The following is a 23,502-nucleotide window of genomic DNA, read 5'->3' on the forward strand; positions in this document are numbered from 1 at the left end:
ACTTGAAAGAGGCACGTATGCATAAATTTGCGAGGCACTCTAAAAGCTTTTATAGGTAACATGACTAAAGGTTTTTTTTGTATCGGTCTCTAGCGATAAATGAGTGAATGATTACATTAATTTATCAGGAGGTTTTCTTGCTTGCCTACTTGTTTATGTAAAATACCTAACAATGATGATAAGTAGTGGCGAATGAGAGAGCTTCTATCTTCTTGAAGTGGGTTTGAAAAGGCAGCTAGATTAGAAAAGGTTTCATGAGTGGGTTATTGTAATTGATATTGATTTAGGAAAAGTAACCTAATAGAAGCTACTGTTTTGTTGTGACTGTTCAAAGCCTTGCCATCTTCAAGCTATTACCTCTTGAATTCATGCCATGCTTTACACCTGTCACAATAAAAATATTTTCAGCATATATTGAAATAAAATTACAAGGCAGCTGGTTTTAGTTTCTCCTTCTAATGTGGGTATCATGCCTATCTCATACAATAATCATGCGCAGGTCTTATAAACAGAAGCTTTGTACACTTATTCTTTCTTTCCAAATGCTCAAAACTTAAAAAATTAGATACAATGTGTTTCCTTTTAGGAAGCTCATTGCTGCAAGTGGCAGGCGTATGTTTCAGTTAGAGCTACTTGCATTATGTTGGAGAAGTTGTTGCCAATCAGGTAAGCAGTTTTCATATTGGAACCCAAGATGGCTGCCACGAATTCACACTTGGTGAATATTTCAGTCCCCATAAGCGTGAGAAAATTAACTCCAATTGCAAAACTAACAAGGAGATCAATCACAATGTGTTATTTTTATTAACACATTATGATTATGTTATGTTATATGTTCTGTTAAATAACACAACGTGTTATTTTTATTGTATGCATAAAATACCACTATTCATACAAAAAAATATATGCAGCTAACAAAAACCACACACACACACATATACACAATAAAAACCATGTAAAGATTTCAAATAATAGATCAGCTAATTATTAAAGGAAGATTTTTTTTCCAATGCTTATAATAAGCTTGGTTTTCACCAGATTTTTAAAGGCTAAAACAGAATGTACCTGCTGAATATCTATGGACAGAGCATTGTGCAGGATTAGGCCAATTGTACTAAAGGCTTGATTTCTTTTTGCTATCAGATGAGCTTCATCAACTTGTGGGACAGTCAGCAATGCTCCTGCAGATTATATTGTTGAGTAAAACTTCCATGCAGCAGCTGATGCATGGTGAGGTCAGTCCTGCTCATTTGGATGATGGAGAGAGCTCCTTGTAGGGAACTTTTGCTCACTTGAACCCAGCTAAGTAGGATGGAGTCCCCTTCTAAAATGAAGATTTTATCTCCTATGCTGGCCTCCGGTGTGAGAAGGTCTGGAAACACTGGTTAGATGCTGTGGTGGCTTTCATGTTTTCTTGGTAAACTAGGGTCGTCTTGTGATTCCTTCTTGAGGGTTATGGCTAGAAGAGGCATTGGGGGAAAGGTAAACAGGAGTCAGTCCCTTGGACCAGTTTGTGTGGAGGGCACCCATGGCTTCTACTTGTGGTCTATAGATTCCAATACTTGGGAGTTTGGTTACAACATAACCTTAGATGGAAGGCCCATGTAGCCTATGTTACAAATAGAGCCAAAGCTATCTCCTTGGCGATCTTGCGATTCTTCTTCACTGATGGGGCCCTTCATATCCCATCGGCGTTGAAAGTCTTCAAGGCCAAGGTGATCCCGACAATTGCTTATGCCATCTCAATTTGGGGGACTTTTGTCAACCTATCTCACCTAGAGGTTATTCAAAATCAGTTTTTAAGAGGGATATTGAAACTGCCCAACTGTGTAAGTAATACAGCGCTACGCATGGAACTTAATATTGTATCCCTGGAAAACGCTCTGTGGAAGCACATACTTTGTCACTGGTTATCTCTATGGCACAATCTCCCAAACTTGTACTTGATACAATGTATGTGGAGAGATGATTTCCAGAGCCCATGGGTAAAAAATTTACAACTGAAAATTACGGCAATGGGAATCTCCCCATCCAAATTACTAGAGCAGGATATAGTTCCAGCTAAAAGAACAGTAACCTGTAAACTAGAGGAGATGGACTTGCAGCAGAAAATGGTCTTGGGCAATGGTACCTGCTCACCTCTAAACCTTGGTTTATTACCCCTCTTAAGGCTCCCAAACTATTTGAATTCCTTAACTTCTTCGGCTCATAGATATGCCTTTGTAAAGGCAAGATTCAACACCTTCCCATCGAACGTGCTGAGAAATAGATTCTCCAATGGACAGATATCGCTCTTATGTGATTGTAATTGTGGGGCACCGGAATCGTTGCATCACATAATTTTTGATTGTGCTTTTCACTCATCGGCCAGGAGCAAGTTTCTTGCTCAATATCTAAAGGGAATTGCCGATGATACGAATGAAGCCAAACTGAGATATCTATTAAATGATGATGACCCCCTAAGATCACTCATGGTTGCCAGATTCTTGATCAGCGTCCTATCCCTAAAGAAGAGAAACGGACTCCTGTTTAATCTCTTTAAACTATGATCTATGTTTTAGGATGTAATTAGGTGATTTCACCACTAATGTCTTCTACTAATTTATGAGTAGAGGGCGATGTTTATGTTACAAATTTATTGTAATGTATGATGTTGGTCTTTTGTTTTTGTTTTGCTTTGGTTCTTGTCTGTTTTTTGTAAGTCTTGGCGATTTTAAATTTGGAGGTTTAAGTACATTATGTTGGTATGGGAAACTGTCTTGTGATGGGCCAATGGCCGTAATAAAGATCAATACAATCAATACAATGCTTCTACTTGTGGGTAGTACCTGGAAATGAACCTTGGTGTTTGGTTGCTGAGGTGAAAAGTGGACAGCTCTAGTTAGATCAGCCTGAATTCCCTTTGGATTTGGCAGAATAGTTGGTCAGATAAATGCCGTTTCCTTGCTTGTAGGGTCCCTCTGCTCAACCAGTCGGCTTCCTCATTTGCTTTTCCCACTGACACGCTCCACATTGACCTCTGCCCATGTCAGGAGCAATGCCTCTTGTTTAGAGCAGGTCCAAGAGGTTGGAGTGAAGATACACCCTTCAGGTGAGTCCAGTGGGTCTTTCCATTTGTTTCAAATCAGGAAAAGGTTGTTCATAGAAACCTGCTGCTAGAAGGAAAGAGGTGTGTGTGTGGGTTATTTTGTTTTAGCAGTACTTTGTTGGTTGTGAGGTCCTTTTGAAGTCCTGGCTTCAGAACTTCAAAGTGCATAATCACCTGATGTGACGGCTCCCATCCCCAGACTGTGCACACCATAGTACTTTAGGTGCGTATGTGTGTGTCTTTTTTGTTGCGGTTTGTGTTCTAACAGCAAAATGAAATTATTTTGGTCCAGGACCAAATGTGCCTCTGTATTAAGGAGCATTTGTAAAATTGACCTCTCTATTTTAGTAGGTATGTGATCTTACACTGCCACTCTTTTTAGGGAGGTGTTTTTTTTGGTAAAACTTCCTAATGGACTACGTCCACAGCGGGTGATGGTAATTTAACCGCTTAATGCTTTTTCTGTCCAGTGATATTTCAACAGAAGTGCTTTCTCTTTAAAACTTTTAAAGACAGTGCTTTTGGAAATACTGCGTTGCAATCAACTGATAAGAATGATCAAATAGTAGCATGACAGTTGCACATTTTTATATCCGAACATTTGCAATGTTTGCATATGTTGCGCTCCTTTGTATGCTGAATACAAAGGGCATTGGGTCCTTTTGATGTTGCTTTAAAGAAGCTTTTTAGACATCTGATTTACTGAACAGTATTGCCCACTGCTGTTTGTAACGGTTGAGTTGGTTTAGGGGATTTTAACTGTATTTTTTTTTAATTAACTGTTTATGATTATGCGTTTTATACTGTTACTTGCAAACTGTTCTATGGCTTTAATGAAGAGCATAACATTAAAAAAAATGATTTTCTTTTAATGTGCCACCTCGCACTATATGAGTTTCATGCAGCAAAATGCAAAAACATACATACAGCTGAAGGAATGGAGATAACCCCACCGGAGCTGATACATGCTTAAAATTGGAGCATCACAAGGCTTGCTTTTGGCCAGCATCCAAAGAGCTACGTTAAGCTTATTCAAGAGTTGGTACCCACCCAGTGGGATTTTAGATTTCAACAGCAGATTTCATCTCCCCATCCTTCCATGCCATATCCTAGATTTCTTTTGCTGCTCCCCTTGGTTTTGAGAGCTTTTTACTATACAGGATGCAAGGCAGCTGTTCATAAAACACAAGTACAGCTTTGGGTACACGAAATTTGCTTTTGGGGTCTTGGCTTCTATGCAGAATAAGAGAAGGCTTTTATTTTGTCCAGAGTTTATGCCATTTAATATGCCTGTTAAATGAGGAGTTACTCCTGGCTTTTTAAATTAAGCAAGCAAGGGTTCAGCAAAATATTTCCAAACCAAAAATGGCATAATTTGAATTTATATTTTGTTTGCATATGTTAGTGCTTACGATGCCAGTGATATTTTTAAACTTCAAAGCCAAATAACTTTGTGGTAGCTACACATACAAGCTCAAAGGAGTTTAGGTTTGGGCAGATTACTAGTCTAAACAGTTTGTCGCGTAAAACCAATTCATATTGATAAATGACAAGCATGATATACTAACTGTACAAATTGTAACTAACATCTTGTAGTATGTGCTTCAGAGTGAAATACTACCTTTTGGGATTATGAAGATAAATGTTTTCTTCAGCTGTGACTCTATACACATTTACCTGGGAACAAGTCCTACTGAACTTAATGGGACTGACTTACGAGTAGGCATGTGCAATATTGTGCTGTCACTGAAACTTTTATGCTTGCGTTGTGAGTTAACTGTTTAAGATAAGACCTTTACAGAACATTGTCCGTTCCTGACAATCTTCTGGGTAGCTGTGTCAACATTAAGCTCTCTGATCCAACAGTGAATCCCTTCTAATAGTTTTTTTTTATTCTATGACATATCATGGGAACACATTTCATGTATTTTAGGTGTGTTAAATGCTTTTCAAGTTGTTCCCCTATCATGTCTAGTTTTCAAATAGTTTTTCTAGGCAATGAAAGCTTTATTAATTTAGCGACAGCAGGTTTCCGGCAAGATCCTTTGCCTACTTTCCTAGTGATTTCATTATCTTCCAGTCCAATTAATGCAGATCTTACTGTTGCAAGTATCCTTTCCTAGCTTGACCTGCCTCAGAATAGAAATTATTCATTTCAGCATTAACCACAGGTGATTGGAAGCACAACAAGGCCACTCAAAAAGAAGGGAGTGGCATCTATATGCTTTGGGGGCTTTCGCAGGAAGCTGAAGTATATGTGCTTATAAATTAAAAGGGTTTTCCTTTTTCTTTTTACAGACCAAAATGGTTCTAGGACTTACAGAAATCATTGGCATTTGAAACTTGAGAGAGTAAAGGGATTTGAAAAGAGCATAAATTAGACTCCTGCAGACAGACCATCAATTGAGTGTATGAGGGAGAGCAGTGGAGATATTGAATGTTAGAGTGTACGCCAAGGGGGAGAAAAATGGAGGGCAGGTGATGAGAGGCAGTAGGCTGCCTTAGAGCCCCAACAGCTTATATTGAATCCTGGAGGGAGTATGGGGGGGGTTGTCCCCCCACCACCACAGCCCCTGCACTTATACAAGAATGTTTCAGCAGGAAATGAAGGGAAAAGGAACATGTTTCCTTTTCCAGTCTCCAGGACCCCCACCCACCACTATGCCGTTATTAAATGTTCTGCAATGAAATCCTTCTGCTAATACAGTGGTACCTCGGGTTAAGTGCTTAATTCGTTCCAGGGGTCCGTTCTTAACCTGAAACTGTTCTCAACCTGAAGCACCACTTTAGCTAATGGGGCCTCCTGCTGCCGCCGCGCTGCCGGATTTCTGTTCTCATCCTGAAGCAAAGTTCTTAACCTGAGGTACTATTTCTGGGTTAGCGGAGTCTGTAACCTGAAGCGTATGTAACCCGAGGTACCACTGTATATGGCACAGGGCTTGGGGTGGGGCCAGAATATGCCCTTTCCTCTTCCTATCCCCTGAAATGTCTCCCTCTCCCGAGAGGCCTGCACAGGGTTCCTGTCCCAGGCTAGCTGAAGCCCTGACCAGGAACCCTCCTCCGTTTAGGGACCGGAGATAACTGCAATGCTTTGTTACAGGTTCCACTGGAGAAGGCTATATATAATCAGCTAAGCTTCCAAAAAAACAAAACAAACCTTAGTGACCCTGAATATTACTCAGAAATCTTTGGCAAAAACAGCCACAAGTAAGTGTTTGACACCGTCTAGCAGTCTTGGAAAATGGGGGCAGCAGGCTATGATGTTGTTGTTATCTGTGAATACAGTCTGTCCCTTTCTCAGCTCCGCTCCACAAGCTCAGGCAAGTGTCTTATTCTTTTGTAAACGGAGCACTCCTAGCTCAGGTCTGATCATTTCTGTATGCACAAAGTAATGTTTTGCTGATACTGAATCTAAAGAAAAAGATTTCTACTTATACTTCGAACTCCTCTAAGCACTAAACTCTGTGAGGAAAAAGAAGCAATTATAATATTTGGGTTATGTGGAGTTATACGGGTTATATTTGGGTAATGTAGAGTTTCTTTAAGCAGACATTATTCCTGCAAATCTTACTAAAGTTGTTCTCTGTGCGGATGTTTCTTAATTTACAGGAAGCATCACTGCAGGAAGTTCAAGGATGTAGCATCCTGTTGAGCAATAGGGTGTTACTATTTTTTGTACTTACTTCTTGGTTAGTTGGCTCATAATTGACGAATTGATAAAAACAGGAAAAGCATAACTTTTAGACAATATAATCACTTGAGCTGAGATTTTAAATTCCCTTTTGCCAGGAACTCCTTGCTATGCTGTATTGTGCTTCTTCTCTTCCTTTAAATTTAATCTCAAAGCCTACTTAGACCTTGCCAAATAGACACAAGGGAGATCTACAACGCCCTTGTGGTTGTTGTAAATATCTGCATAGCAGAGTAGTGTGGAATTTGGAGGAATTTGGCCTCCACATGGTGGGCCTGGGTGATGTACCAATGTATGAGGCAATGTATGAGGGCCAGAGTGTTCTGGTAGCTTCACCCAGCGGTATACTGTGAGTGAAACCACCACTGCTCTTGAGTTCCTCCACCTCCAGCGCCCGGTGGCAGGAACTTGGCCAGGCTTGAGATGGGTGGATGAAGGAGCATAGAGAATTGGGCATGCAGTGAAAGAGGTTTGAAATCGGGATGGGGGACATGCACCACAGCCCAGAGGAGAAATTGGCTCTTTGGGAAATCAGCTGCCCTGAGGGGAAGAGACTGTGGCGCTGGGAAGGTGGCAAACGAACGATGGAAAGCAAGGAGACGGCGATTGTCCTTCCCCTCTCCTAGCTTGCTGGGTGGGTGTGTTGCATCCCCTCCGTTTAGCAACACAATGCATAGCCGTATTGTGATGTTTGGCTGGTGATACACTGCTGAGTTGAAAAGCTGACATCGCCCAGCCCTGCCACATGTATGTAAGAGAGACAGACAGACAGACATGAAACAATGCAAATACCCTGCAGAAGTTTATATTGCCCCTCATAGTTTGTGAGACAGCAACAAGCCCATTTACTTGAAACTCCAACATGTCAAATATTTCAGTTGTGTTTGGAGAATGGTGTTAGGGAATGACCATAGAATTACTTAGATTATGTTATTAATGGTCATTTAATGGATGCACCATTAGCATTTCCCATTATGACTTTGCTTCATCTTTCTGGTCCCTTTTTACATAACCATTTTTGAAGAACTTGTGACAATCTCTTTCCCCTTAGGCTAGAAATAGTTTATAAACGCTGCTGTTTTGCTGTGGTTATAAATGTTGCTGGGTACTAACTTAAAGTATGTCCTTGTTGGTGCTGAATGCTTGCCTACTCTTCTGATTTATAAGCCAAGCTCTTTGTGGTGTCATGATTTCGAAACACTTCACAGAATTAAATAGTCCCTTTGGACTAAAAGTTACAGACGACCATAACACCCAGCTAAAGAGTGGAGAGGAAATGTTACAACCCCTTTCTTTAACCTTGAAGGGAAGATGCCATTGTTCATAGGTAGACTATCTGCATTTGCATGCAAAGCACTTAATATTCAAACCTGCATCTCTTTTTAAAGGCTCTCTGAAAGCAGAACTGGTAAAAAAGACCACAAAGTGTTGCTGCCATTTAAAGACATGTAAGTATATCCTTTGGTATAAGGCAGCTAAAGGCAACCTGATATAGGTAGGGCCAGTGTGGTTGTAGAGGTTAGTTTGTTGTACTAGGACCTTGGAGACCAGTGTTCAAATCCCAAAATCAGTCTTGAAGCTCTTTGGGTGACCTTAGGCCAGTCATTCGCTCTCAGACTAACCTACCTCATAGGGTTGTTGTGCCGATAAAAGGGGAAAGAGAACTGTGTACACCACCCTAAGCTCTTTAGAGAAAAGGTGGGGTTTAGATGAAATAAACAAACAGGGAGTGTCTTGCAAAAGTACTGTAAAAAGTTAAAGGTAAAGGGACCCCTGACCATTAGGTCCAGTCGTGGATGACTCTGGGGTTGCGGCGCTTATCTTGCTTTATTGGCCGAAGGAGCTGGCATACAGCTTCCAGCTCACATGGCCAGCATGACTAAACCACTTCTGGCGAACCAGAGCAGCACATGGAAACACCGTTTACCTTCCCGCCGGAGCCGTACCTATTTATCTACTTGCACTTTGACGTGCTTTCGAACTGCTAGGTTGGCAGGAGCAGGGACCGAGCAACGGGAGCTCACCCTGTTGCGGGGGATTCGAACCTCCAACCTTCTGATCAGCAAGCCCTAGGCTCTGTGGTTTAACCCACAGCGCCACCCGCGTCCCAATGCAAAAGTACTGTAGTTGTTACAAAATATGACATCCAACCTAGGGATCAGGTGGCAAAACCAATAGTTGCTTTTTTCCTCCAAATAATGGAAGCAAACTAGGTTTTCACTGAGGCATTCAGAAGAACCTCTGTGGCATCTGTAATATACCTTTGTTTGAAAGCATTTTTATACCACTTTTTGCCAGAAAGGCTCCCAGAGTGACTTCCAGATGATCAGTCAAGACAGTCCTTTTTGCCCACAGGCTTGTAATCAAATGAGAAAAGGAATGGGATGGAAAGAGAAAAACAAGCACCCTCAGGCACCATTTTTTAAACTTGTGAAGTAGTTTTTATAATGACCAGCTGCTCCCAAAACAGCTGAGTGGCACTGCTTCCCATCTCAATTGCTGCTGCAGCCTGATAGGGTGGACACTGGCAAGTAGCACTTGAGGAAGGAGCCTGATGGAGCTGCTGCTTCAGCAAAGCTACTGGAGCTGCCCCAAAATTTGTTAACCAGAAATACTAGACCAAATCCAGTGAAAAAGCTATTCTGATCTGGCAAATTTCCAGTTCGTAAAAGCATCTCTAACAGCTTTCGAAATTTGAGCCCGATATATATCTAAAATGTTCTTTTCTCCATTATGGACACAGTCAATATAATAAATGAAGTATAAAAGTGTAACACAAAACATAAAAACAGATGGGTACTGTGAATGGGTAAGTAGGAAAACCTGATCTTTTCACTCTGTTCAACAGAACTTCTATCCCTCTGCGTTCAGTTCCAAACGACGAGACTTCTTACAAAATAACACATATCCTGTGATTCTTCTTCGTTGCAGTCACTTCTAGGAACAGTTTTGCCATTATGCGAAGGATGAGGAAATTGTCCTTTTCTCCAGAAGCAAGGTAGCAAAAGACATATCAGACAATTAGTAATATCAGACTTCAAAACCCATCCCACCCCCCTTTTGAACATATCATTCATATGTTTGTCCCAAATTCTGCAACAAGATCCTAACTCCTTCTGTGAACAGAATATAGTCACAGAACGGGGTTTTCCATCCTTCCCCTTTCCACTTCACTGTAACCTCCTAAAAATCTGTCCTGGGGTTTGGGGGATGCTTGGGAGAATGGTGTGTAGGATAAGGAGCTGTAGCAGGTGGGGGCAGAGGAAATGCCATTTCCAGTCTTTGATTTCTCTGTTTATCAGACCTTCATGCTTAGGTAAAAATAAGCATTTGAAAGCGTTGGTAGATATAGCATGATTGCACCTTGATAGGGAAACAGTATTTTGTTTAAAAAAGGGTCTCGCTTAGCGGCAGATTAAATGTTAAGTTGGCATCTGTGGTTTCACTGGGAGGCCCCTTAGGGAAGGGTGGTTAACTGGAGACCAGCTGGGCCAAATTTGGCCCAGGCACCGCCACTTGCTCATCCCCAGGCCAGACATATGTTTCCCCCTTACTTGGCAGAGTTCCTGTATTACCTCCAGACAAGTCCATTGATTACAGTAATATATGGCAAAACATAAACTTATTTACTATTTAAAAAATCGTTTTGTATGTAAGTTATTGTAAGCGATTGTATGCTTGTATGAGGGCTAGTTGAGTTTGAGTTCAGACTGTTGCAACAAAAGTTATGCGGTGCTTTTTTAAAAAAAGTTGCTATTCCAGGTTATTAATTCTCCCTCTTTTCATCTACTATATTTTATAAACCTTTCAGCAGAAACCGCAATATCAAAGCAGTAGGTAATTATTGTTTGGCTGGTCTGAGATCTATTCAGGAGTTCACGCAGCTTTAAATTGTAGACGTATGTTCATAATTATGAAGTCCTGTGTGGAAAATAAAATAATCTACTGCAGGGGTCCTTCCTGCGAGTTATTAGTGAAGGCATGCACTCACTGTGAAACTGAATTTCTAGTTATAGATCTTTTTGTCATGAACTTTTGTATCCAAACTGAATAATTAGTTAGTTCATCTTCTCATATACATTCATTTCTTTTTGTTTGGGGTCATGAATGGAATGTTCTTAGAGTGCTATTAAAACCTGGCTTTCTACAATTTTGGTCTTGTTTCCTGTTCATGCCGGAATTTTTATTTTGTTTTTAATGTAATTGACATATATGCACCAGTGTATGTTCAGGGGACAGAGTGCAGCCGAAGGACGTTTAGTTGGTTAGACTATTTTTAGCATGTCCTGAACTGCATGTTGCTCATTTCTGCTGATATGTTAAAATAAAATGTGCATTTGGCCACTTCTCTCCATGTGGTTGTCGGGATATGACCCCATGCAAATGGCATCACCACAGGTAATCTACTTAAAAGCACTCTCACTTACGTTATGGCACTTTCCCTCCAACACTCCCGGCCCACAGCTAGCCATTACCAGATGGTTTCAAGGCCTGTTTGGTTCTCTCTAAAAATCTCAAACTAATTCACTTGGTGTCGTGAAAATTCTACTCATTATTGATCCAGAGTGGATTCCAATGTATTGTTAGCAGAGTAGCAACTTAAACACGTTGCAGGATTCCCCCCAAAATAGACCAGAGGCCATTGTATTTCATCCAGCAGAGCTTTACTGCTACTGAAGGCAAATGAGCATAAAGGTCACAAATCCAATACATTCAAGTTTGGCCCTGACCATAAGATATCCAGTTGCAGCAGACATAACCTTACAATAACTTATAATAAGTTTAAACACTAAGCATACTATGTACAGAACACCACAATAAGAGATAGAAAGAGGACGTGAAACCCTGGCTCCTTCTGGCCTTATTATTATAGTCAGCATGACCTTGACTGAACGAGATAACCAAATCAGTTCAAACCAGCTGTACTCAGCTTATCTGAAGGAATAACCCAAACATCATGGACCTTCTGCTTGTTTCTTTCGCACAGATAAGCTTCCAGAACCCTCTTGAACAAAGTAGAATAGGAAAGATCTCTGCACATCAGATCAATACGTTCTGTACTAAGAAATGCAAACTGACACTTGGACTATTTTAATGACACAGAGTACTTTTTGGTGACATGAAAGTCTCGGGGGTTCTATGCTTGCAGGATTCAGTGGTTACAACCCTGGAACCTGCAATGGGAGTACAGATTGGAGATGATGTATCATTTGGCAAAACGAATGACCAAATTAAAGTTAGGGTATTTTTTTTGTCATTCCATTAAAGGAAAATGTGGAATGTTGTTTTTCTTTCCCCTGTACTTCCTTGCTTAGACTTGGGCTACACATCTACCAGAGTGAGGTATATCAGTACTTTGAACGGTCTGTAAATGATTCCATACTGAAAAAAGTCTGTAGTGTTTTCTGGATGTTTTAAGAGCATGGAATTAGCAGTAAATTAGTCTCTTACAAATTTCATGGATTTGATTTTTTGTTGTTGCTGTTTTGCATAAATACTTTAGCTTAATATTTTTTTAAAAAAACACCACAAATTTATATTCAGTAGCTTGAGTATTTATTTTCACCTTTTTTTCTCAGTGCCAGGAATATGTTTTCATCCATATTTGAAGTGTTATAGTCATATGTTGAAATTATATCAATTTGTTTGATTGTGACATGTAAGTAAAGGTATAATCATAGTTAATTTAAAATGATCTTGGGTTGTGCAAAGTGGTTAGCATTAGAAGGCGATTCAGGATGGCATGTAAAGGAGATTCAGACTGGCAGCCAACTTGCTTTTCCGGTGTATGACCTCTTCTTATTAAGAGCAGCAATAAAGGGTCCATACTAATAGCCTGATTATTATTAATATATGCTGTCTGCTACTGACCCACTTTGTTTAGAATGTGCATTGGATATGAAGCTCCAAACACTGAAGTTGTAGATTTAAAAAATTCAGTTTGAAAGATGCCCTACCATTGTACATTTTAATAAGAGTTAACAGAAAAAGGTCTCTGCACGTTGCCAGGAGCAATATAGTAAAAGTCCTAAGTGTTAGTTGTCTTATTGTCATGTAGGGGAATTGTTAATCTGGTCACTGAAAATTAATTTTCCTAGGATGGACCGGAAAGCAGATGGGCTTGTTTAAAGCCTGCATACTGATTGAGTCAATTTTTGGAAGGGAGAAAAATGTAAATGATACTGTAGGACTTTTAAAAAAGGATTTTTGAATTTGTTTTCTGATGTGAGATACTATGCAACAGCATAGGGTTAGTAGTATGTGTGCCACTCCCCCTGCCCCTTTACAACTATATTGTTTTACTGATGTGGTGAGATGGCTGGAGTACAGTCAGTATTTCTTGTGTTTATGCATTTTTAAAAAAATGTAGCCTGTGGCTGTTGTTCAGTACTCTTAAAACAGAAAGTTGAGCTAGTTGATTCTTCTCTGAAATGCAACCACTCCTTTAATTATGAAACGCCATGTCTTCTGTAACATTTCTCCTTTAGCTTTTTCATCAGCAAAAACTGCTGATCTTTTGCTTTTAGTTTTATAGCCAAGAGAGAAACTGCAACAACACGCAACCCAAACTGTCCTATGGTCTGCCCAGCAACAGTTGCTATTAATACACTCCATAGCATTAAACTGTTATTTACAGATGCTGTTAAAAATGAACCCAGCCATATAGTTAAGAACATTCCCTTGCTTACCTTCTCTTTTTTACGGATTTCCCTCCAGGGTCTTATTATGAGCCTTTTAGGAAAAATAAAAGCAACTCCAGGCTAAATATTGGCACGAGGAACTTGTATTAAATGTTTCTTTGAAATGGTAACAAACAAACAAACAAACAAACAAACAAACAGACAGACAGACAACATATCTCAACCATTTCAAGGTAGGGACAAAATTAATGGGAAGGTATCTTAAAAAGCAGAGACATCACCTTGCCAACAAAGGTCCGTATAGTTAAAGCTATGGTTTTCCCAGTAGTGGTGTATGGAAGTGAGAGCTGGACCATAAAGAAGGCTGATCGCTGAAGAATTGATGCTTTTGAATTATGGTGCTGGAGGAGATTCTTGAGAGTCCCATGGACTGCAAGAAGATCAAACCTCTCCATTCTTAAGGAAATCAGCCCTGAGTGCTCACTGGAAGGACAGATCCTGAAGCTGAAGCTCCAATACTTTGGCCACCTCATGAGAAGAGAAGACACCCTGGAAAAGACCCTGATGTTGGGAAAGATGGAGGGCACAAGGAGAAGGGGATGACAGAGGACAAGATGGTTGGACAGTATTCTCGAAGCTACCAGCATGAGTTTGACCAAACTGCGGGAGGCAGTGGAAGACAGGAGTGCCTGGCATGCTCTGGTCCATGGGGTCACGAAGTGTCGGACACGACTAAACGACTAAACAACAACAACCAATCTTGGAAGTGTTCACTATATGCCTTTAAAATGCTTTTTCCTTCTCTCTCTCTTTGTAAGAACAGTTAAAACATTGGAGGGCCTGGCTTGCCAAGCCTGGCTATAGCACACTCAGGGTCTGTCTGAAGATGTCATGCCACGGCATGGCTGTTTCCAAGTCAGACAATTTCTCGTTTCCCTTCATTTTTATACCCCTTTGACCTTTATGAAAGAATTTTGTTGCATCTCCTAGCTATGTCTGTGTTTATAGACTGTGATCTTTTGGCTGTACTGACTTAAATGGTACTTCCCAAATATGCTGTATAGACAACTGTCTTTTTAGCTTTGCCATTCTTCAGTGTTTTTACTCTACAGAACAAACATTAGAACAAAGGGTACCATTCTACTCATAGTTCTTCTGATTCTATCCGGGAGCATACTCTTAGCAAAGTCATTCTAGTTTGCTGTCATGGCAAGCGTTTGGTACAGGACTATTAATATTTAAGCATCAACAATCAATCATAAATGAGAAATAGTCACCATCTGATGGACACCAGGCTTTCCGTAGTGTCAGTTTCAGAGACTGTATTTAGGTAATCAATATATCCTGAAAAGTATAAAGGTGGCTCAGATTAAAATCCTTTAAAATCCTTGAAAGCGAGGCCATTGCAAAACACACAAAAATTACTGGAATGTTAAATGGCCAATGTGTTAACTGGTTAACGTGTTTGTTGTAGAGAAGATGGAGTGCAGAGCAAGACCACATTTTTTTTTTAAAATCATACTTGTAAGATGAAAAATTGAACCCTGAATTGAGCAAGTCTGCTTCACAGGCCATAACGGAAAAAACAACCTTCTTTGTTCTGAAGTAGAATCCCATTGCATGTTGGGGAGCAATGGTTTGTTGTAGTCCAGTCAACATTTTGTTGACCATTGTGAGAAGAATGTTAGACTTGCGTTTGATCCTGCAGGAATTGTCTTGTAATGTGTCTATTGATTACAGTGGAGCCTATTTTAAGAAAAATATACTTAAAACATTGGTGTGCATTAATGATTTCGAATCACTTCACTAGTTCTGGCAAGTTCTTCATCATGGCTCAGTCTTCCATTGTCTTAAAATTTGAAATGTAACATTTCCCAGTAGACCTTAGGCCTTCTGGGATAATCATGTCCCCTCTTTTGTATTTTCATATGGCTATTGCTACTGTCATTACGAATTAGGGCTCATATCCCCTGATAAATAAACCGTAGTTCTGAAATACACACAAAAATGACTCAAAAGTTCTGTAAATAAGATGGGAAGATGCCTGCCTTTAAAGTATATAGTCTTCAGCCTCTGTTCATAAGGTTGTTCCAGGAACATTGACATTGTTTATAGTAATGTTACTGCTTATAGTAATAAATGTGTTCACAGGACCAGTATTTTAAATGCAAATACAAGCTTTGGGACACTGACACACAAAATATAGGAAGACTTGGATTATATTCCAAGCAAAAAGTGGTAGAGTTCAACCTCATTGATATGAATGACCCAGGGGCATTCATAATATTGACAACAGATATTTAAACAAAGGTGAGTGCTGTTGAAATAGATGTACTTTCTTATGGTCCTGAATCGTTAGATGTGTTGGAGGACATACCATGAATTAGATTAAATGGGAGGTTGGAGTTAACACGTTTCTTACAGAATTGCAGCCGATTTTTCTTTCCACAGCTTTGTGGAAGAAAACGCGATGAGTCCAAATGTCCAGTAAGGCACCAATGAGAATCCAAATCAAAGCAACCTTAGCTGATTGGTGTTGAGCCTTGGGATATAGCTGTGATTTCTTATAAGAAAGTAAGCAAATTATGTGATGACTTGGCTCAACATAAAGACTTTTAAACCCGTGTGACTGGCTGCTTTTCTAGAGCTTCATTAGCCTGAAACAAATTTCTCCCCACTGAGCACAATCTAAGCTGGTTTTGGGAATTTTGTTGATGATGATGTAGAAGAAGCTGATTCTATTTTATGGGAAACTGTTATTGAAGAAGATATGGACCAATCTGTGTCTTGCATATTGTATTCTGTTCCTTTGAATATGGTGACATTAGTTTGAGTACATGAAATATTATTAGTAACACTGATTGGTTCCAAAGTTTTTGCTCTCCTGGTAAACCTACACCTGATAAAGGTCATTGTTCAAGGGCAGTCCTAATATATTATTATGTACATCACTTCATCCATTTTTAACCGCTCTTGTAGCAGCACTGAGAAGCTAGAGACTGGCTGTGGGATCTGCAGCCTCTTCTTGCATAGGTTGGAAGGAGGGAAATGTGGATTGCCAAAGCCAAATGGCGTTACTGGATCTGACCTTCAGAACCTGAGTGTTGTGACGAAGGGCCCAGAGTCAGATTGGGGTGTGTGTGTGTGTGTCCTGATGGGAGACGCTGGATCCCTTGCTATTGCTGCCTCCTTTGGCAGTGAATCGTCTCCACTTTCTCCGTAATTTTATACCCTTCTGTCATGTTGCCTCTTCCTTGCCTTTCCTCTAAACTAAAACAGCTATGTTGTTGAGAAATATTAACTTGCTTTTCTCATTGCCTTTCCCTCTTGTGCTGTAACTGACTTCATTACTCTGGAGTTTAGGCAGTAATGTAATTTAAAAGATGAAGTGGTATGTTGATTCATTTCTGTGATTAAAATATTACTGTACCAAACAAAATGGATTTTGACTGAGGAAGGCAGAGCTTTGCCTTTTAGCCTTTCTCTCTCAAATCTCTAGATAATACAGTGTGATTAAGGTGTGTGTTATTGCATTTGATACAGTGTGCTTGGTTAGGAAAAGAAAAGTTCATTTTTAATACGTGGGATAAGATAACAAGGAAAGAGTTATTGCAATAGAAGCTCTTTCTTAATTTAACCAATGATTTTCAGTTAATAGTAAGAAGTCCGATTACAGAGCAATGCTAAGCCTTAATGATTTTCGAAAAGCAACTCTTAACATATATATTGCATTTTATGTTTGTGGCTAAGCTTTTTCCTAGTGAGCTTTTAAATCATAGTGGCATATCTGCACACACAGACACTTTTATATACACACACACACATAAACAGCAGTAAATGAATTCTCTATTCTGATTGGCATGTAGTTGGTAACCTAATTCGTTCAATGTGTTCTGTTTGAGAATGTAAAAAAGCAGAAATACTGTGCCAGATAAGAGATCGGTACAGAAGGAAAGTAACTCTTGAATGGTCACAGTTTGCTCTTGGCAAAATTTCTTCAGCAGGTAAAAAGGTCAAGGAAGTCCACAAAATGTTTGTATTTCTATCCATGCTAATGCAAGTAAGTATCAACTTGTACTGTAAGATAGTGGGTTTGGAAAAATAAAATAAAGCTATAAAAACCAAAACTATCAAAGTTGTTTAATTATGCACAGACTAAATCTTACTATAGAGTTACATAACAGATAAAGACGGCTTCTGTTTTTGTCCCATTAATTGGATGAAATTGCAATGGGCTCTGTTCCCATTGAAATAAATGGGGCAAGTCCCATTTAATTTCAGTAGTAACTAAGTGCAGCTAAGTAGTGTGATCAAGGAACAGATCCTGGCCTATGAAATAATTATTATTATTATTATTATTATTATTATTATTATTATTATTATTTATTAGGGTTCCCTGAGCACCATTGAGGAAGGGAGAGGATTTCCATCCTCTCATCCATGTGGAAAACACTATGCTATTAAGGTTTTCTCTAACCTTCCCACTCCTTGCACCTGAAAACAGGTCAGTTAGGCAGCCAGCTGCTTCACGCCATACCTCCACTTGTTCCTCAAAGTGCTGACAGTGATGATACTTCAAGCCATCTTGTCAGATTTGTGATTTTGTGGACAGGCCTAGAGGTGCAGCCAGGTATCTTGATATAAGGTACTGCATAATCTGTGCAATCTAAAAGAAAGCTTCACAAGCTGTATTTTAGCTGAACTCGTGTTTATTTTCATGGGATTAAATAGTATCTTGGGCAGGTAACACAGTGAAATCCCAATATTATTAAATAATAAATTTTGTTTTTACTCCATATAGTATTAGACTCTTAAAAAGTAAAGGGTATATACTAGGCTTCCATTAGTTTCTACCAACAAACTATTGAAAATTCTGACTGCTGCTTTTGCAGCAAGAGCTATTTTGCAGCTCATTCACAAGCCAACCTGTCTCTCCATCTGCCTTCTTAGATGTGCTTGACATTAATTTGCCATGTTAGTGCCTTTTTTTTTAAAGGTAGCTTTTAGTTTTAAAACTTGACATCTGTCAGTATTATGCCAGTTTTACTTAGAATTGAGGTGACTTTTTCATGTCAGAATCTGCATGTTTGATGAAGGGTACTCTTCTGACAAACAGCTAAAATATTTCCCAGAAGAAGAAGAAGAAGAAGAAGAAGAAGAAGAAGAAGAAGAAGAAGAAGAAGAAGAAGAAGAAGTTGTTTCCTTCAGTTTTTATCTGGATCCTGAACACAGCTCAGATGAAGCTGTGCAAAAGGCCCTAACGGCTGGTTTATTTTTGTAAGACTTCAGGGAGCCCTGCAAGCTTGGAGATGCTCATTTCTTCCTCAGTCCTGCTGCTGCTTTGTTGCTCCAGCACCACCTGCTGCTGCTTACCTGGAGCCAAGTCATGGATTGGATTGGCCTTACATTTGAACCCAGGGCTCTGGCTTGTTTCTCTCCAAACAATGAATGGTAGTGCCAAGAATAAAGCTTGGTTACAGCTTGTGCTTTGGTTTGAGCCTTGAACAAAACAAACTACGAACCAGAGTTTGGGCATAACGCTAGACCAAACCATGGTTTGATTCTGCAGGACCTGTGAAGAATAAAGCAGATGTGATTTTTACACACTTGCTTATCCATGGTTTGTCTTATTGTTACGTGCAAACTGGACCATTGTTTTATGCCATGTTTTATTTTGTAAACTGAGACGCTAATTTATTGTATTTTCATCTGCTAGAAAGGATATATATTTTAATGCTGCATTTTAGTGGGGGTTTTTTAACGTGTTTTTTTAAATTATTACCTTGCATTTTAATACTACTTGTTTTGTAAGCCACCCAGGGAATGTGTGTTGATGGACAACATATAAACCTTGTAGTAATACATAAATAAAAGTAAACACAGCACAGCCAACATTACAAGTCAAGGTAGGAGTCCAGTCTTAAATATATATTTTTAGTGTTCACCATGAGTCTCATCATTCATTTATTTATTACATCTTAACAGTATTTATATGCTACCCAATAACCAAGTTCTCTGAGTAGCTTACAACAGTAATAACATTAGTTAAAAAGTAAATGAAATATGCAGCATGCTGTCAATTCCAGGTTGCCAGTCACTAATACAACTGCACAAAATGTGGCAATATTTTAAATACATAATTCTGTTTTCATATGTGTTCCCTAGAAAGGCAGGGGGGGGGAAATAGAACCAAGTACATCCTGCTTTGTGTCAAAATGCAGACTGGAAGAATGAATGAAATATGCAACATGAATCAGTACTAGGCTGAGTTGAAGTGTTTGATGCTAAAGTGCTGAAATCTCTCAAGTCAGGCATGAAGAACCTTTTTGGCTTATAAGGATCTAACCTCATGGGCTAAAATTGACAAGTGTACAGGGCTGCTCATTTGTCAGTCACGTGATGTCACAATGACATCAGGTGATTGGGTGATTTGAAGTCCCAAAGTCAAGATTTCAAAGCACTGCACAGCTAAATCCTGCACACCTGATTCAGCAGGCTTTGGCTGTGCCATAGAGTCACAGCCTGGATTCCCTCACCAATGCACAATCGGAAGTGCACTTTAAGCTCATTGGCGGCTGCACCTCTACAGGCCCTACACCTGATGTCACATATGATGTCATTTATGGGTCAGGTCAGGTGACTGTAGCTTATGTAAAAGGGGCCAAATTTGAACCGCTGGAGGTTCCTCACCCCTCTCTTAGATAATATTTCCCTTGCATCATCAGTAGATTATTTTTTTCAAGACCAACTTCAACAGTTTACGTTTTGATGTGTCGTGCGCTATGTGGTAAAGGTAAAGGGACCCCTGACCATTAGGTCCAGTCGTGGCCGACTCTGAGGTTGCAGTGCTCATCTCGCTTTATTGGCCGAGGGAGCCGGCGTACAGCTTGCGGGTCATGTGGCCAGCATGACTAAGCCGCTTCTGGCGAACCAGAGCAGCGCACGGAAACGCCGTTTACCTTCCCACCAGAGCGGTACCTATTTATCTACTTGCACTTTGACGTGCTTTCAAACTGCTAGGTTGGCAGGAGCAGGGACCGAGCAACGGGAGCTCACCCTGTTGCGGGGATTCGAACCGCCAACCTTCTGATCGGCAAGTCCTAGGCTCTGTGGTTTAACCCACAGCGCCACCCGCATCCCTTGAGCTATGTTGTACTGTTGTTTTAATGCTTTAATCGCTTTTTTCTTTTTTCTTTTACCATGGTTGTCAATTGATCCAGGACTTCTTTTTAGTGGAAAGCAATGTAGTGAAAGTAATATACCTAAACCCTATAAAGTATAAGAAGTTCTGAATGTTGATGGGTGCCAAGGATATTACATTTAAAACAAAAATTAAAGTAAAGCAAAATTTCCAGTCAGCGGTACTCTTTCACAGCATTGTTATATACTTATTTGTTGAATGGTTTAAAAGATACATGCAAAAGTATATTGAGGCTTTTCTTCTGTGACTTTCTATGAACAGTTTTGAGCAACGTAGGGTCTGCGCTAACCAGTGCCAAATCTCGACTGACAGTTGAGCAAAGCGCCCAAGTTTTGTTTGTATAGCGTGAAGAGCAAACTTCCAGTAATATTTTCTAATGTTTGTGTGTGTGTGCTTTTCAGAATTGTGTGTTAGTAGCATTGATTCAGTTTGCAGGTGATAAACCAGGAGGTTGAGACACTACAGTAAGTTGTTGTTTAGAAATGGGTCCCTCTTCTGTTGCTCTCTGTTTCAAGGCCGACAGAACATTTTACAAATCTTTCTCTTTCCTTTTAGCGTATTATGGTGTGTGCTTTTTATAGAGAGAGGAGCAGCGGGAATCATGGCAGAAAGAACTCCTTTTCCAGGACTTCTATTTTTTTATTCACTACCCCATTCCCAGCATTGCTTTGTTCCTTCCACTAGAGCTAAGACTAGTCTCTCATACAAATTACTGGTCCTTTGTAAATTCCCCCAGATTGCTAGAATAGGGGCTTTTTCTGCTGAAGAGAGGAGGCGGCGTTGAGGTAGACATGCTGGCCCCAGTGATTTTATGGCTGTTAATAGCCACTTTTAAGGGTATGCATTGGGCAGTGTGTTTGCTTATGAAAGTTCAGTAATCCAGTCCCAAGTTCCCTGAAATAGTTGGGCCGGTGGTCAAATCCAATCCTTGTAGTTCCTGTTTTTCTTTCCTGCCTTGAACTGAAGATGCATATAAAGCACATCTTAAACCACTTGGGGGAAAGAAGTGTCATTTTAATTTGTTTAATCTTTTGGTCTGGCATGGTCACAACTGATTTTATACACCCGTTATAATAATAAATCACTTTACAGAAGGTCCGAGTCTAACCTTTGTACACATTTTATTCAGAAACTCTTATCTGTTATAAAATAAAGGTTATGTGAGTGGGTATTTTAGGAGTATCCACTGTGTGAGAATGCCTTGGGACCTACTTAGTTGCTTGTTCTTCCTCTTGCTTCAAACATAGCTGAAGAAACCTTTTTATTGTTTTTAACCTTTCTGGAAAGCCAGAGTTCATTCTGAGCTCCCCTGACTTTCTTCCTGTAACTGTTGGGGATGGGGGCGGGTTGGGGGGGCAGGCCATCTCCTCATACTGGCTGTGGCAAGTGATGTATTTAATGTATGTGTTATGTTACATCCATGTCTGAATAGGCAAGAAAAATACTATATCAAAGGAAAAGGATTACCTTTTACAATATTTTGCTTAGCATTCTGAAAAGCTCCAAAGAATTTCCACCTTAAATCAACATACATTTTGCATTATCCTTGTTTAATGTGGATATACCAAGTAAGCTTATTTTAAAGAGCACCACCCCACAGTTTAATAAACCATTCGTTTACCTTGGGGTTCCAATGTTTAGTACGCAGTAGTCTGGGCACTAAAATCAGATTCTTTAGCCTTCAGAAATTATTTCCTTTTAGGTAACTTGATCAACAATGTCTACTGAAAGATTAGCTGCTAATGCAGTAGTTTTACCTGAAAAAAAGTACACTGGAGTGAGTAGAATTTTCACTGCAGCCTTCAAGAAAACTGAATGGGGTTCTTGTCCCAATTAGTACCTTAATATATCTCTTAATTGGGCTGGAGTGTACTTTGTGTGTATGCGTGTGTTTGCCATCAATTTGTTTCCTGCACCTCCTTCCGTAGTCGGTTGTGCCAAGAAGAAATTCTTCCATACAGATCGATAAAGCAGCACACCAGGATCAATACAACAGTGACAGCTTTTCTACAGGGATAGTTGGGCCAATGTGGGATAGACAACAGTGTGCTGCACCTGGGTTGGGGAGACATGAAGTGTACTTTTGGACAGGTCATTCCCTCGTGGCCTAACCCACCTGCCAGAGTTAGTTACGGTGCATCTCTATGTCCTTCAGCTCTGGACGGGATGCAAGTGTGATAGAAAACAGTGCTATGTAACTGGAAGCAAATGCAGAGGCACAATCAGTGTAGGAAGACATCACATGCATGCTTTTTTTGACTCAAGTAGACCATCAGGTTGGATATACATATGGGAAAAGCAACAATACCTAAAACAATGTATTTAATGCCACCATCAAACCACCATAGGCTTACTAATGCACAGAGCTGTTACCTGTTTCATCCACTGTGTCCTTTTTCCTTTTCCTTTGAGTTCACCACTGCTTTGAAGCAGCTTGGTTAATTGTTAACTTTGACTAGAATGACTGCGTGAATGGCTGTAGCAATCTCAGCATGAAAAGTTCAGAACTGTTAGATTAATTTGAGGTATTAACTCCGAGCTGATGTAGTTGCTTTTAACGGCTCTGTGAGTTCAGTCACATTCACTGCCTGCACAGTCTCCCTGCAATGGAATTTGCCAGCACTTGAAAGGACTACAGAGAAAGTTGAAATGTAATCTTGTGTTTAAAAAGAAAAGCACAGCAATGAAATAATTTTCTTCCTTCGCATCTACTTATGTTATGACTTGGAGAACAACTTCCAGAGGAACAAATGAAGTTGCAGACCAAAAAACATCATTTCTCTCTCTCCATAATGTAAATATGTATGTACTGTGAACATCTGTAGGAGTTTGTTGGAGTATTCTGCTCTTTTATGTCCCAAACTGCTGGAGTTAAAACTTT

At 39.9% G+C, this 23,502-nt stretch overlaps 1 protein-coding gene across 4 annotated transcripts in view; it reads left to right on the forward strand.

Annotated features, from left to right (window-relative positions):
* Window positions 1-23,502, forward strand: part of COMMD10 (COMM domain containing 10) — a 57,641-nt gene that overhangs the window by 33,356 nt on the left and 783 nt on the right. The window contains exon 6 of one of the 4 annotated variants that reach the window (XM_053407748.1): window positions 587-666. The exons of 2 other annotated variants lie outside the window; for them this stretch is intronic. In XM_053407748.1, the coding sequence (XP_053263723.1) occupies window positions 587-666 (80 nt within the window). Of the gene's footprint in view, window positions 1-586; window positions 667-21,022; window positions 21,086-23,502 lie in introns of those variants that run through there. One more of the 4 variants, XM_053407751.1, reaches the window with a different exon arrangement.

This window comes from Podarcis raffonei, chromosome 11 (genome assembly GCF_027172205.1).
Source record: "Podarcis raffonei isolate rPodRaf1 chromosome 11, rPodRaf1.pri, whole genome shotgun sequence".
NCBI lineage: Eukaryota > Metazoa > Chordata > Lepidosauria > Squamata > Lacertidae > Podarcis > Podarcis raffonei.